The following is a 12,672-nucleotide window of genomic DNA, read 5'->3' as shown; positions in this document are numbered from 1 at the left end:
TCTATAGGTTTTGGGATGTAATCCAATGTTTTTAGGATGTATTTTACTGGTTTTGAGATGAGATTGACTGTTTTGGGGATTTGATCCACTGGTTTAAAGATTTGATCCAGTGTTTTTAGGTTGTAAGCAACTGGTTTTGGGATGTGATCCACTGGTTTTAGGATATGATCTACTGGTTTTGGTATGTGATCCACTGGTTTTAGGATGTAATCTATTGTTTTTGGTATGTGATCCACTGGTTTTAGGATGTAATCTATTGTTTTTGGGATTTGATCTATTGGTTGTTGGGATGTGATCCACTGTGTTTTACTGGTTTTGGGATTTTATTAGCTGGCTTTGCGATGTGATCCACTGATTTTAAGATGAAATCTACTGGTTTTTGGATTTAATCAACTGGTTTTAGGAACTGATCTACTGTACTTATTTTAGAATTTGATCAGCTGGTTTTGGGGTATGATCTACTGTTTTTGAGATGTGATCCACTGGTTTTAGGATTTGGTCTACTTATTTTAAGATTTGATCTACTGCTTTTGGTAAGTGATCCACTGTTTTTAAGATGTGATTTACTGGTTTTAGGATGTGATCCACTGAATTTGGGATGTAATCCACTGGTTTTGGCTTATTTACCGTCCCGAGGACACGCTGTAGATCATGGCTGGGTACAGGGGGCACCAGAGGATGAGGCGGTTCTCCAGTCGTCATGGAAACCCCGGTTTTGTTTGAATGCTAAGTGAGTTTAATAGATCGTTTTCAGTAGATCTGAAGAACCGGCGGCGCTCAGGCACGGCGACCGCAGATAAAACAAAAGACTTTCTGACACCTCATCAGAGGAGCGCCGAGAGAGACGAGATCCCCCCTGGAATCCGTCTGTGTTCACGTGCTGATTCGTTCTTTCTTTTTAATTCCGTTTCATGTATTTTATCCTTTTGCTTCCGATCTGGTCGTATCCAATTCCCCCGTCATATCTCCTCTACTGCTGCAGACCCCAAGCCTGACACATGCAAAGTCACGCACTGCTCTCCGGTATTCGACATCTCTGTGTAGCGCCTCGACCCGCCAGCAGAGGCCGCTATTGCAGCAGCGATAAGGATCCCACCGGCCCTCCCCCTCTCAGACACAGCCAAAATAATTCTTTCTAAGCCGAGTTAGTGCTGCAAAGTGAGAAAAATGCGGCACATTGCGGCACATGGAGATCTGCGCCCGCATGGCTGTGTCTGGATATTCACACACTCAGCAGATTCGGTCGGGGCCCCTGAGGCTCGGGGCCCGAATCCAGAATTAAATGTGTTTTTGTGTTTCAGCCATAACATAACTTATGACTCTGCAGCAACACCAATAGATCACATCCTAAAACCAGTGGATCATGTCCCAAAAACAGCAGATCACGTCCCAAAACCAATACATCAATTTCTACAACCACTAGATCAAATCCCAAAACCAGTAGATCACATCCTAAAACCAGTGGATCAAATCTTAAAAGCAGTGGATCATGTCCCAAAACCAGTGGATCACATCTCAGAACCAGTGGATCACATTCTAAAACCAGAGGATCAAATCTTACAACCAGTGGATCACATCCCAAAACCAGTGGATCACATAAAACCAGTAAATTACATTCCAAAACCAGCAAATCACGTCCTGCACAGAGCCCTGACCTCAGCCTCACTCAACAGCTCTGGGATGAACCGGAACACCGACATCAGCGCCCAGCCATAAAATACAAATGCTGCCATCTTTCTGCTAAATGGGCACAAATTCCCATACCAGTCAAACCCTGGAGTAATTAGGACTTACCAACAAAGCCCTAGAAGCACAACTTCTCTAGAACACAGCCATACAAGTGCTGCCATCGTGTCACTAAACTGGCACAAATTCCCACAGGCATACTTCAAAGTCTTTTGAAAAGTGAAAAAAATGGGACATCCCACAAGCTGACGGTCAGGTGTCCAGATACTTTTGGCCGTACAGTGTAAGAGATCTTCACAGAAGATGCTCTGGGTCCGTCTCCGGTAACCAGGAAGGTTTTCCGGGTTCCTCTCTGCCAGAATCCTCCCCAGATCCCCGAGCTGTTCATTACGCCGGCCGGCGGCGTGGAACAGCGAGTCCGCCGTACGTGCCGCTGTCTGCCGCTGTCAGCGCTAGGAATGCTGGGTAAACATTCAGTGATGGAAACGTTCCGGACGCTGAGGTTCCATCAGACACGTTCCTCCTGTCAAAGTTGTTTTATTTTCTCAGAATCTGATAGGGGGATAGAGGAGGCATGAGGCAGTCTCACAGCGAGAAGGTCCTGGGTTCGATTCCCAGGTGGAGCGGTCCGGGTTCTTTCTATGTGGAGTTTGCATGTTCTCCCCGTGTCTGTGTGGGTTTCCTACAGGTGCTCCAATTTATGATCCTCTGGTTTTAGGATGTAATCTACTGGTTTTGGGATTTGATCAGTTAGCTTTGGGATGTGATTTACTTGTTTTGGGACATGATCTGCTGGTTTTGGAATTGGATCCACTGGTTTTAAAATGTAATCTACTGGTTCTGGGATTTGATCTGTTGGTTTTGGGATGTGATCCACTGTTTTTTGGGATGTGATTTTCTTTGTTTTGGAATGTGATCTACTGGTTTTGGGATGTGATCAGCTGGCTTTAGGATTTGATCTACTGGTTTTGGGATGTGATTTTCTTTGTTTTGAAATGTGATCTACTAGTTTTGGGATGTGATCAGCTGGCTTTAGGATGTAATCTATTGGTTTTGGGATGTGATCCACTGCTTTTTGCGAATACTAGTTATGAACTGGCGACCTGTCCGTGGTGTTCCCTGCCTTTCCTCTAATTAATCTGACCCACCGCGACCCTGACCAGGATCACTCTTAGGACAAGACCAAGACTCATACCAACCAAGCTCTAAAATAGTTAAGACAGGACCAAGATCCAGACCAACCACACCCTGGAAGAGTTAGGACTAGACCAAGACTTATACCAACCAAACCCTAATTAGGACAGGACCAAGACCCATACCAAGCAGGACTCATACCAATCAAGTCCTAGAATACTTAGGACATGACCAAGATCCAGACCAATCAAGTCCTAGAATACTTAGGACATGACCAAGATCCAGACCAACCAAACCCTAAAACAGTTAGGACTTGACCAAAACCCATACCGACCAAGACCAAGACTTACACCAACCAAGACCAAGACCCATACCAACCAAGTCCTACAATAATTAGGACAAGACCAAGACTCATACTAACCAAGTTCTAGAATACTTAGGACAGGACCAAGATTTATACCAACCAAACCCTAGAATACTTAGGACAGGACTAAGACCCATACCAACCAATGCCTAGAATAGTTAGGACAGGACCAAAACTTACATAACCAATACATACCAAACAAAACTAAATAGTCAGGACAGGATTAAGTCTGATATTAAGACCCGTACTAACTGAGTGGTAAAAGTGTAGATGCTGCCCGACTCCTCAGATCAGGGTTTGATCTGTACAGACTGGAGAACTGACAGTTCTTGCGCAGCGTGAACGTCTGTAATAAATAATGCATGGTGCTCGGCGTTAATCCGACAGGACTGACGGACAGCGTGGAGAATCCGTAACGCAGAGCGCGTGTACGCGGAGCGGGGCGCTAAATACGGAACACGGCGGCGGCGGTGGAACGTGGTATCTGTGGGACACGCCGAGTGGAATCCCAGCTCTAATAAATGTGTGTGTGTGGGAGGTGATAATGGGATGCAAATGAAAATCAAACACTCGGCGCTTTGTTGTGAACCGTACGGGTGTCGGTGGTTTGATGCGCCGCCGTATCTCCGCCAAACAGAACAGCCGAGGAGCTCCAAACCGTGGGAGTGCTGGGAAGGGGGGGGGGGGATACCAGTAACTTAAACCACTGGTGTGTGCTGGTGTGTGTATCTGTTTAGCCAGGATGTAGATGTGTGTGTTGCAGCAGGCTCTCATTTCTAATTGCTTTGTCATGGAGTTTTCTCACCTCACGTTTACTCCAGGTTCTAAACCCACCTTCTGCATGGTGGGAGTGAAACCTGGTGTGGTCTTCAGCACTTCAGCACTTCAGGGTTCGACCCAAGAAGTTCCGCAAGGTCGTAAAGAGTTTCCACAACCTCCTTGTAAGCAAAAAGGTCCAACAGTGACAACTTGCCGATGGTAGGGCTTGAACTGGCAACCTCATGATTACTAGTCCAGTACCTTAACTGCTGAGCTTCCACCTCCAATGTCAACTCGGACCTGGAGAAACGTATCGAGCGCAGACGATTCCAGATGCCATGCGCTTGTCGTCTGGAGCAGAATGCTAAGTCTATGGTGATCAGGGTCACGGTGGGTCCGGGGCCACTCCGGGAATGTTGGGCACAATGTGGAAACCCATTGCAGACGGGGGACCATCTCACGGCTTCAGCCCAGCCCAACCAGGGTCCCTAAAGAGACATCAGACAGCAGGAGAACACACCAAACTTCACACAGACCATTTAACACTGGGTCACCATGGGTCTGGAGCCATTTGGAGTCACAAGGTGCAAGTACACCTTTTGTAGGAGGTCAGAAGGAACCCAGACTTCACAGAGCAGTAAGAGGGTTTGAACCCAGGTACCCAGGACCCATGTTTCTGTGCAGCACCCATACACAGCAGTGTTTTAGCAAGTAAGTTTTTAGCCTCCTCGGCCAATTTAGTATGGTGCAACCAATCCACCTTCTGCACTGAATTCAATCTGCTGGTGATAATCTTGCTACTGCAGGTTGAATCTGAAGGACAGATGCTTCCAGACAGGATGCACTTCAGGATTTAACATCAGAACCCTTGGGAAATATGAATGCCCCCTGGAGACCTAACAAAGAGCCAATCCACCTTCTGCATGTTTCCATGAGCAGTAAGGAACAAGGAGGAGCAAAAACGAATCGGAATTCTGCTCCCGTCCGCACCGCTGCGTCTCGCTGAAGTCGGGGAACGATCGGAATCCTGACAGGGACAGATCCCAGACGCCGGGAGACTGGTCAGGTCAGACGCCCCCCGGGAGACTCGGGGCGAGTGAGACGCTTGACTTGACGATGGCGTGATAATAACGGCGTCCTGCCGTCGGTCATGAACGCTCCCGGTGGGCGTCGACACAATGGTGAGACGACGAGGCCGAGATTTAACATCCGTGTCCTACAAGCACTCGCGGGATTCCAGCCTCATCATTCGTTACACGTCCCTCATTAGGCTGGGTGGAAATGCATTGTGGGTAGTCGGGTCTAGGTCATAAATCTGCCGTACTCGCAGGGGGGAACGCACCACTCCGAATTCCAAACGTCGGTCCTGTTTCCTGCCTGATCCGTCCTGCACTCACGTCCCAATACTTATGGATTTATTCCGTTTTAATATTTAATACAAGCTTCGGAACCGGGCGTGTTTTACCGATATTATCCAAGCAATAGAGTGTTAAGGGCCTTGGTCAAGGGCCCAACAGTGGCAACCTGGCAGTGATGGGGCTTGAACTAGCGACCCTCTGATTCTAGTAATCCAGTACCCTAACCGCTAGGCTACAGATACAGCTTAACAGCAGCTGAATCTCGGCTCTTTCAAGGCCGAATTCTAAACCTTCCCACAGCCGCGTGTGGCCGGGTTGCCAGATCCTCATCATTCATGTATTCATCAGCGTTTACACACAGCGGCTCGACAGATGCCAGATCTGATGCCATATTTACCCATAAATCCCTGGAAGAGCTTCAGAGCAGATCTGATAATCACGCCTGATTTATGGAAATGAAGTGAATGATGGGATCAGGAAGCTTCAAATCCTCATTAAATTCATTTTAATTAATTAGTTCATTAATTACAAGATTTTAAAAAATTAACAAGTAAAACTCTGCACTGACTAAAGGTCACAAGATTTAATAAAAAAGATTAATTTAATTATTTTATCACTAATAATAAAAACAATAATGTTTTAACTCATAATTAAAATACCAATAATAAAAATAATCATAATTTTTTTTTAATAAAAATTAATAACAATAAATTTACATATATATATATATATATATATATATATATGTAATTATTTTTATTGTTATTATTTTATAATATTTAATTTAATAATAATAATTAATTTAATAATTACAAATAATCATATAATTATAATACAATAACAAATAATAATGATAAAATTAAAAATGAAATAATAATAACAAAAAACAGCACCAATACTACTAATAATAATATTTACTGTAATAATAATATTAAAAATAATAATATTTACTGTAATAATAATAATAATAAAAATAATAATATTTACTGTAATAATAATAAAAATAAAAATAATAATATTTACTGTAATAATAATAATAATGATGATGTTAATAATAATAATAACAATAATAACTATTATTATTATTAATAATAATATAATAATAATAATAATAACTGTTATAATAATAATAATAATAACTGTTATATAATATTTATAAAAATAATAATAATATAACAATACTAATAATAATAATAACTGTTATAATAATAATAATAATAAAAAAATTTATAATAATAATAATAATAATATTAATAATAATACAATTTATGCTTTTTAATATTATTCCATTTGTTGTTTTGCACTGTAAATGTAAATGCAGAATAATATTGTTATTATTAATATTTTTAGCATCAGCCAGAGTGTTTCAGCTTTAGACTGTGTAATAAAGAGGGTGGGAATAATCAGTGTGTGTGTGTGTGTGTGTGTGTGTGTGTGTGTGTGTGTGTGTGTGTACCATTAAAAGACACAGCTGATTTAAAACTTTTTGACGTTTCTCTCTTCTACCTTTGAAAAGAACCAAATACTCGAGTGCTGGTTGTGATGATTTGTATGTTCTTTCCTCAGACACATCGAGAACTGGTCTGGGCTGCAAACCCTGCGGGACGTGGACATGGCTCTGTACACCGGCCTCCAGAGACTGTGAGTATCAGAATCGCCTCCTCACGTTGATAATCCATGTTCATCCATTAGTCCCGTCTTTTCACACCCAGCAGACTGGTGCGTGATTTTGTCTGCTGCACTGTCTGCAGTGCTGATCGTGCCCACTAGGGGGCGCCCAGCCGATCGGTAGCAGAGCTGAGATTCGAACCTGTGTGTTAATAGAACATGGCCGCTTCGTTCTGATCTAATAAGCAGCGCTGAAGCCGCCAAGAAAATTTAATTACGTCCCGCTCGGCTCGCGCCTCACGTCTGTTTTTCTGGACTGCCGTCGAGGTGCCCGCGTTCCTGTTCCAAAAACTATCCGAGGCGTTCCCTCGGGATTCCCGTCCTCGTGCTGTCAGGTACACACACTTGTGTTGGCACGTCTGCAAAATCTCTGTATTTATATTCTTCTCTCGCTGGTTCTAAAAGACGTGAAGCAGTTTCAGCTCTGCTCAGGTGCTGGACTAATGATCAGAAGGTCGCCGGTTCAAGCCCCGCCATCGCCGGGTTCCCTCGGTTGGGCTCCTGAGCAAGAGCTTCACTTAATAGCCGCCAATTCTGAGCTCGTTTTTGGGATCTGGATTTCTGTCCTGCTGCTTACACCTCCAGACAGATCCACCTCAGCGTCAGCTCACGGACAGATGACCTTCTGCTGTCCTCAAAAACGCTTAATACAAAGTGGAATTCAGCAAAGAATGTTGACACTAAACGATCAAAAGTATGTGGACATTCCTTCTAATTATTGACTATCAGCCACACCCATTGCTAACAGGTATAAATATATAAATCATACACTTCAAACTTTGTGGCAGCAGTTTGGGGAAGGCCCTCCTTTTGCTATCCAACACCTTTGAGATGATTTGGAATGCCGCTCGAAAGCCAGACCTGATCGTCCGGCGCCATTCCCAGATCTCACGAATCTTTATTGGACTGAATGGGCACAGGTTCCCTCAGACACAGTGCAAAAGACGCTGCTCTGTCATACGCCTGACGGCCAAAAATATTCGGACACCTGACTGTGAGCTTGTCGGACGTCACGCTATCTCATTACCACTGGCATCTGGGGTTCGAATCCTCTGCTGTGCTATCAGCCGGTCGGGCCCCTACGTACAGAGGTGATTGCCCGAGGCCCTGCGACGGTTTGCCGTCCTGTCCGGGGTGCGTTACCCCGTTGAGCCCATTGACTCTGGCGGGTTCACTTTGAAAAGACTTTGAAGTTCGTCTGTGGGAATTTGTTCCCATTCTGTGGGACGTCTTCATAAAGCTTGCTTTGTGCACAGGGGCGCGTTCAGGCTGGAACAGGAGCGGACCTTCCCTAAACTGTTGCTGCAGGTTCATATAGTTGATTTCTTACACCTGTTAGCGACGGCTGTGGCTCATGAACACTCACCGAGCTCGTTCCCTCCAGCTCAGACCTCCGATTTTTTTCCAAAGCGGCTCTAAATCAGCGGCTAATCAGCGCTCCGGCGGTCCGACGCTAGCCCGACCTCTCCAAATGTGTGTTTCCATAGATACCGCCGGTGCTTAGCCTCGGCGGGCGTTTACAGGAACCCCCGCCTGATTGAGCGACTCGTACACACGTCGGGGGAAAATGTCACGCTGGTCGCAACATCAATATTTGTGTTCTTTTTTTCTCTTACAGGACCATAACCAACTGCAATCTGAGGCTAATCCAGTCGCGGGCCTTCGCGCAGAACCCACAGCTACGCTACATGTGAGTAACGGCTCGTCCAATCAGGAGACTCGCACGGTTTAAGCGTCGCTCGTAGAACGACTGTGTTAGTTACGCTTGTGGTCTACGTGTAATGAAAAGCTAGGTGGAACGTTCTCTGGCTGTTCTCTTGCTGTTCTCTCGCTGTTCTCTCACTGTTCTCTCACTGTTCTCTGGCTGTTCTATCACTGTTTTCTCACTGTTCTCTCACTGTACTCTTGCTGTTCTTTCACTGTTCTCCCACTGTTCTCTGGCTGTTCTCAGGCTGTTTTCTCACTGTTCTTTGGCTGTTCTCAGGCTGTTCTCTCACTGTTCTCTGGCTGTTCTTTCACTGTTCTCTGGCTGTTCTTTCACTGTTCTCTGGCTGTTCTCTCGCTGTTCTCTGGCCTGTTCTCTCACTGTTCTCACACTGTTCTCTGGCTGTTCTCTCACTGTTTTATCACTGTTCTTTCACTGTTCTCTCGCTGTTCTCTTGCTGTTCTCCCGCTGTATTCTCACTGTTTTCTTCTTGTTCTCTCACTGTTCTCTTGCTGTTCTCTCGCTGTCCTCTCACTGTTCTCTCGCTGTCCTCTCTCTGTTCTCTTGCTGTTCTCTCGCTGTTCTCTCGCTGTTCTCTTGCTGTTCTCTCACTGTTTGCTGTTCTCTCACCGTTCAATTGCTGTTTTCTTGCTGTTTTCTCCCTCTTCTCTGACTGTTCTCTGGCTGGTTGCACCTTTAGTTCGGGGGAATGTAAATGCCAGAGCCAATAAAACATGCATACGTAGTGCTAATAAGCATCACCGCTCTGGTTCCGCTCAGGATTCTTAGAACCTTGGTGCTGTTCACAGAACCGCTTGTGGTAGCCTAGTGGGTGGAGCTTTGGGCTACCAATCATAAGATTGTTGGTTTAAATCAAGGTACTGTCTAGTTTTTTGACTAAGTCAGAGCTTTTCTAGGCTCGAGCTCGAGCAGTGAATTCTCCAGTTCCTTCAGGTCCTTTCAGCTTCATTGATTGGGTTTGATTGGCTAACCAGCAAACCATCAGCGGACTGAAAGCAGAGCTCGGGTGAGTAGGAGGTCCGTAGCTAGTTTGTGACCCAGCTTCTGACCTGCTGGGTGTGGTGCTCAGCTCTTCGGTTGTTGGTAGCACTCCAGATCCAGTTCCAGGCGTTTCTTTCATCTCTGAGTGTTTGGTGTTGGAAGAAAGCATCCAAAAAGAGGGAAAAATTAGAGAAAGGGTACAAAGAGAGTGCCAAGCGGTGCCAGGAGCTTCAGAGGTGGTGTTCAGATCTCCAGAAGGATCAGGGTTGATATTCATGTTTGGAGTCACGTAGTTCCTAGTCTGCAGGATTATGATTGTTCTCACGTTTCCAATCCACCTGCTGCAGCATCACCAAGCCAGGATGGGCTCAGAGGAAACGCCCGGCTTTGTTTCCAGCTCCTCGATGCCTTTTGTCCTCCTCTGAGGTCCCGGCGGCCCAGACGGGATGAGAAATACGACGTGGAGCGCCCGACTGCGGAGCACTCCGAAACGAAAGCGAGCGAGATGATTCGGTTAATGAAGGCTGAAACGGGCGCGGCTGACAGGGCCGCTATTTTCCCATTTCGCTTCTAAGCGTGACGAGTCGCTTCCCGTCACCTCAGGACCATCCCTCCCAATTTGCGCCGTCTGTCTCGGCTAATGCGCCCCTGCGTTTCCATTTGGGCGACGCGCGGGAGGCGTCTCCATCACCGCATGACGAGCTCGCGTTTTATACCGCGTGTTCTTTTAAAGCGGAGCCGATTACGCGAGAGCTTATTTACGTCTCGCGGTCCAGCAGACTGACGCCTCTCGCGTCGCTACTGAAAAGAGGAGCTAGCGCGCGGCGCGGATAAACATCTCGCAGAATGTGTTCCTTATGCATAATTGATTCCAGATGCCAGCCGGGGGAGTGACGGGAGGGTGGAGACGTCGCTCAGCACACGTATGAACAAGAACACGTGATACACGGATACGTCCAAATCCAAATCTCGATTACAGGATGAAAGAACTGGATGATGCTCATCAGAACCAATTAAACGCGGTTATAAAGACTGAGCCCCTTCACATCTAGAACAGTCTCCGCTCCTCTGGGAAGGCTTTCCAGGTCTTGAGGGCTGTGAGGTTTGGCGTGGCGCTGGTTTGCTGGCAACACGTTGGCATGTCTAAGATTCAAGACTAAAATGGGATCAGCAGTAGGTTCAGATTATACAATCATGCCCATCTGCCATGCCACCAATGACCAGCAGGGGGCATTGAGGTGCACATAACGTTTTTCTGATTTTGCTTGCTAGCTCATTGCTTTTACGCTTTTGGTGCCCATGCCATAGTGGCACCGGGGCACTCTGTGAGCTCACTACTGTACCAGCTTGGATGTAGCCACTCTTCCACTTGGAGGAAGCTGGTGGTGTGGCCCCCTTTGAAGTTTGGGTAAAGTGCCTCCAGATTACAGAATCATGCCCATCTGCCCTGCCACGAATGACCAGCAGGGGGCATTGAGGTTCACATGACTGTTTCTTACACCTGGGAGGTTTTGCTTACTAGCTTATTGCTTTTACGCTTTTGGTGCCCATGCCATAGTGGCACCGGCGCACCAGCTTGGATTTAGCCACTTAATCTTTTGGGGGTTTGGGTAAGGTGCCTCCAGAGGTGGCGTGGTGCCCCACAGATAAATCCACAGTGGCTGTGGGCTGCAACACACGGGTGGACTGAGTAGCTGATACCTGTTCTTTTGTCTTCTGGTTTCCAACTTTGTTTTGGGTTTGTGTCCAATTTTTTGTGAGGCTGCAACTGACCCCCTTCCTAAGACTCATCCAGCCGTGCCCGTGTGGGCACCTGGCTGGTTAATAGCACAGATATCCATTCTCAAGGGCTCCAGATTGAGAGCTCCAGATCTCAGTGAAGTTGGGCTAGTGTGAAGGTGGAGAAGCTTCTTCAGGCTGATTCTGAGGTTTGGCGTGGCGCTGTTCTGCTGGTAGCACGTGGGCTGAAATGGGATCAGCAGTAGGTTCAGGTTACAGAATCATGCCCATCTGCCCTGTCACTAATGGTCAGCAGGGGCCTGATTCTGTTTACCAACACCAACGTCTTTTAGAACAAAACAAGAACACGCCAGAGCTGCCAGTGTTGGGCCCTTGAGCAAGACCCCTAACCCTCAGCAGCGTTAGTTCGCTGGTATTGTTTTGGTATAGCGTGTGATTATCGGATTATCCGATCTTCCTCTGACGTTGTCAGCTGGCTTACACGTGTGTAGAACTCACAAGCGTTGTCTTTCCAAATCCCTGTGTGATGCGGCCACGTTTGTGTCTCGAGGGTTTTTCGGAAGCATGTCATCCATCAGGTCCTCCCCCGGCTAATATAATAACCCCCGTCTCCGAGCTATATGTACCGATTCGCTGCTCCCATCTGGATCGATACGGGCTGGAGCGTCGCCCGTGCCCTCGCCAATCCAGCGCTGAGCAGATAGAATAATACTTCCAGAGTTCCCAGAAAAAGATCCAGCCTGGCATCTTGGTTCCGAGAGAAAAGCAGCTTGCCAAGAGAGGAGCTGGCCGGTGTCAGGAGGAAACCGTGATTAATAGAAACACGTCCACCTGGAGCCAACTAACTCTCATTGACATGTCATATGCACATTCATGCCCCCTCTTGGCAAGGCAGAAGGGCATGAGCCTGTAACCGAGCCACACTGCCCATCTCTGAGGCTGGCGTGTTACTTATGCTCTTCCTTACCACTGCTGAGATACAATGATCAAGTCTTCAGTTTGGGTCTTGATGGTGCTACTGGCCTAACTGGGCCGGGCACTCAGCTAAGAGCGTTGACCACATCTGAGGGAGAGAAGGTCGAACAGGGTTTCTCATCACTACCAACATGTTATCGGGAACTGAAAATGACTAAGTCAGGAGTTGTAGACCGTCTGTTTATTTGCCGTGTTCAAATCCCCCGGCTGCCGCTGGATATTTGCGTCCAGTTGCTTTCAGATCAAAGACGGAGAATCGCCGACCGTGGGCGTGGCGCGGA

The 12,672-nt window shown here is 46.6% G+C and overlaps 1 protein-coding gene across 1 annotated transcript in view; it reads left to right on the top strand.

The window, feature by feature from the left end:
* ntrk3a (neurotrophic tyrosine kinase, receptor, type 3a) overlaps window positions 1–12,672 on the top strand; it is a 110,771-nt gene that overhangs the window by 21,205 nt on the left and 76,894 nt on the right. The window contains exons 2-3 of the mRNA XM_063000933.1: window positions 6,868–6,942; window positions 8,588–8,659. Coding sequence (XP_062857003.1) covers window positions 6,868–6,942; window positions 8,588–8,659 — 147 coding nt within the window. The remainder of the gene's footprint in view (window positions 1–6,867; window positions 6,943–8,587; window positions 8,660–12,672) is intronic.

Source organism: Trichomycterus rosablanca, chromosome 8 (genome assembly GCF_030014385.1).
Source record: "Trichomycterus rosablanca isolate fTriRos1 chromosome 8, fTriRos1.hap1, whole genome shotgun sequence".
NCBI lineage: Eukaryota > Metazoa > Chordata > Actinopteri > Siluriformes > Trichomycteridae > Trichomycterus > Trichomycterus rosablanca.
This window is presented reverse-complemented; position numbering and strand designations above follow the sequence as displayed.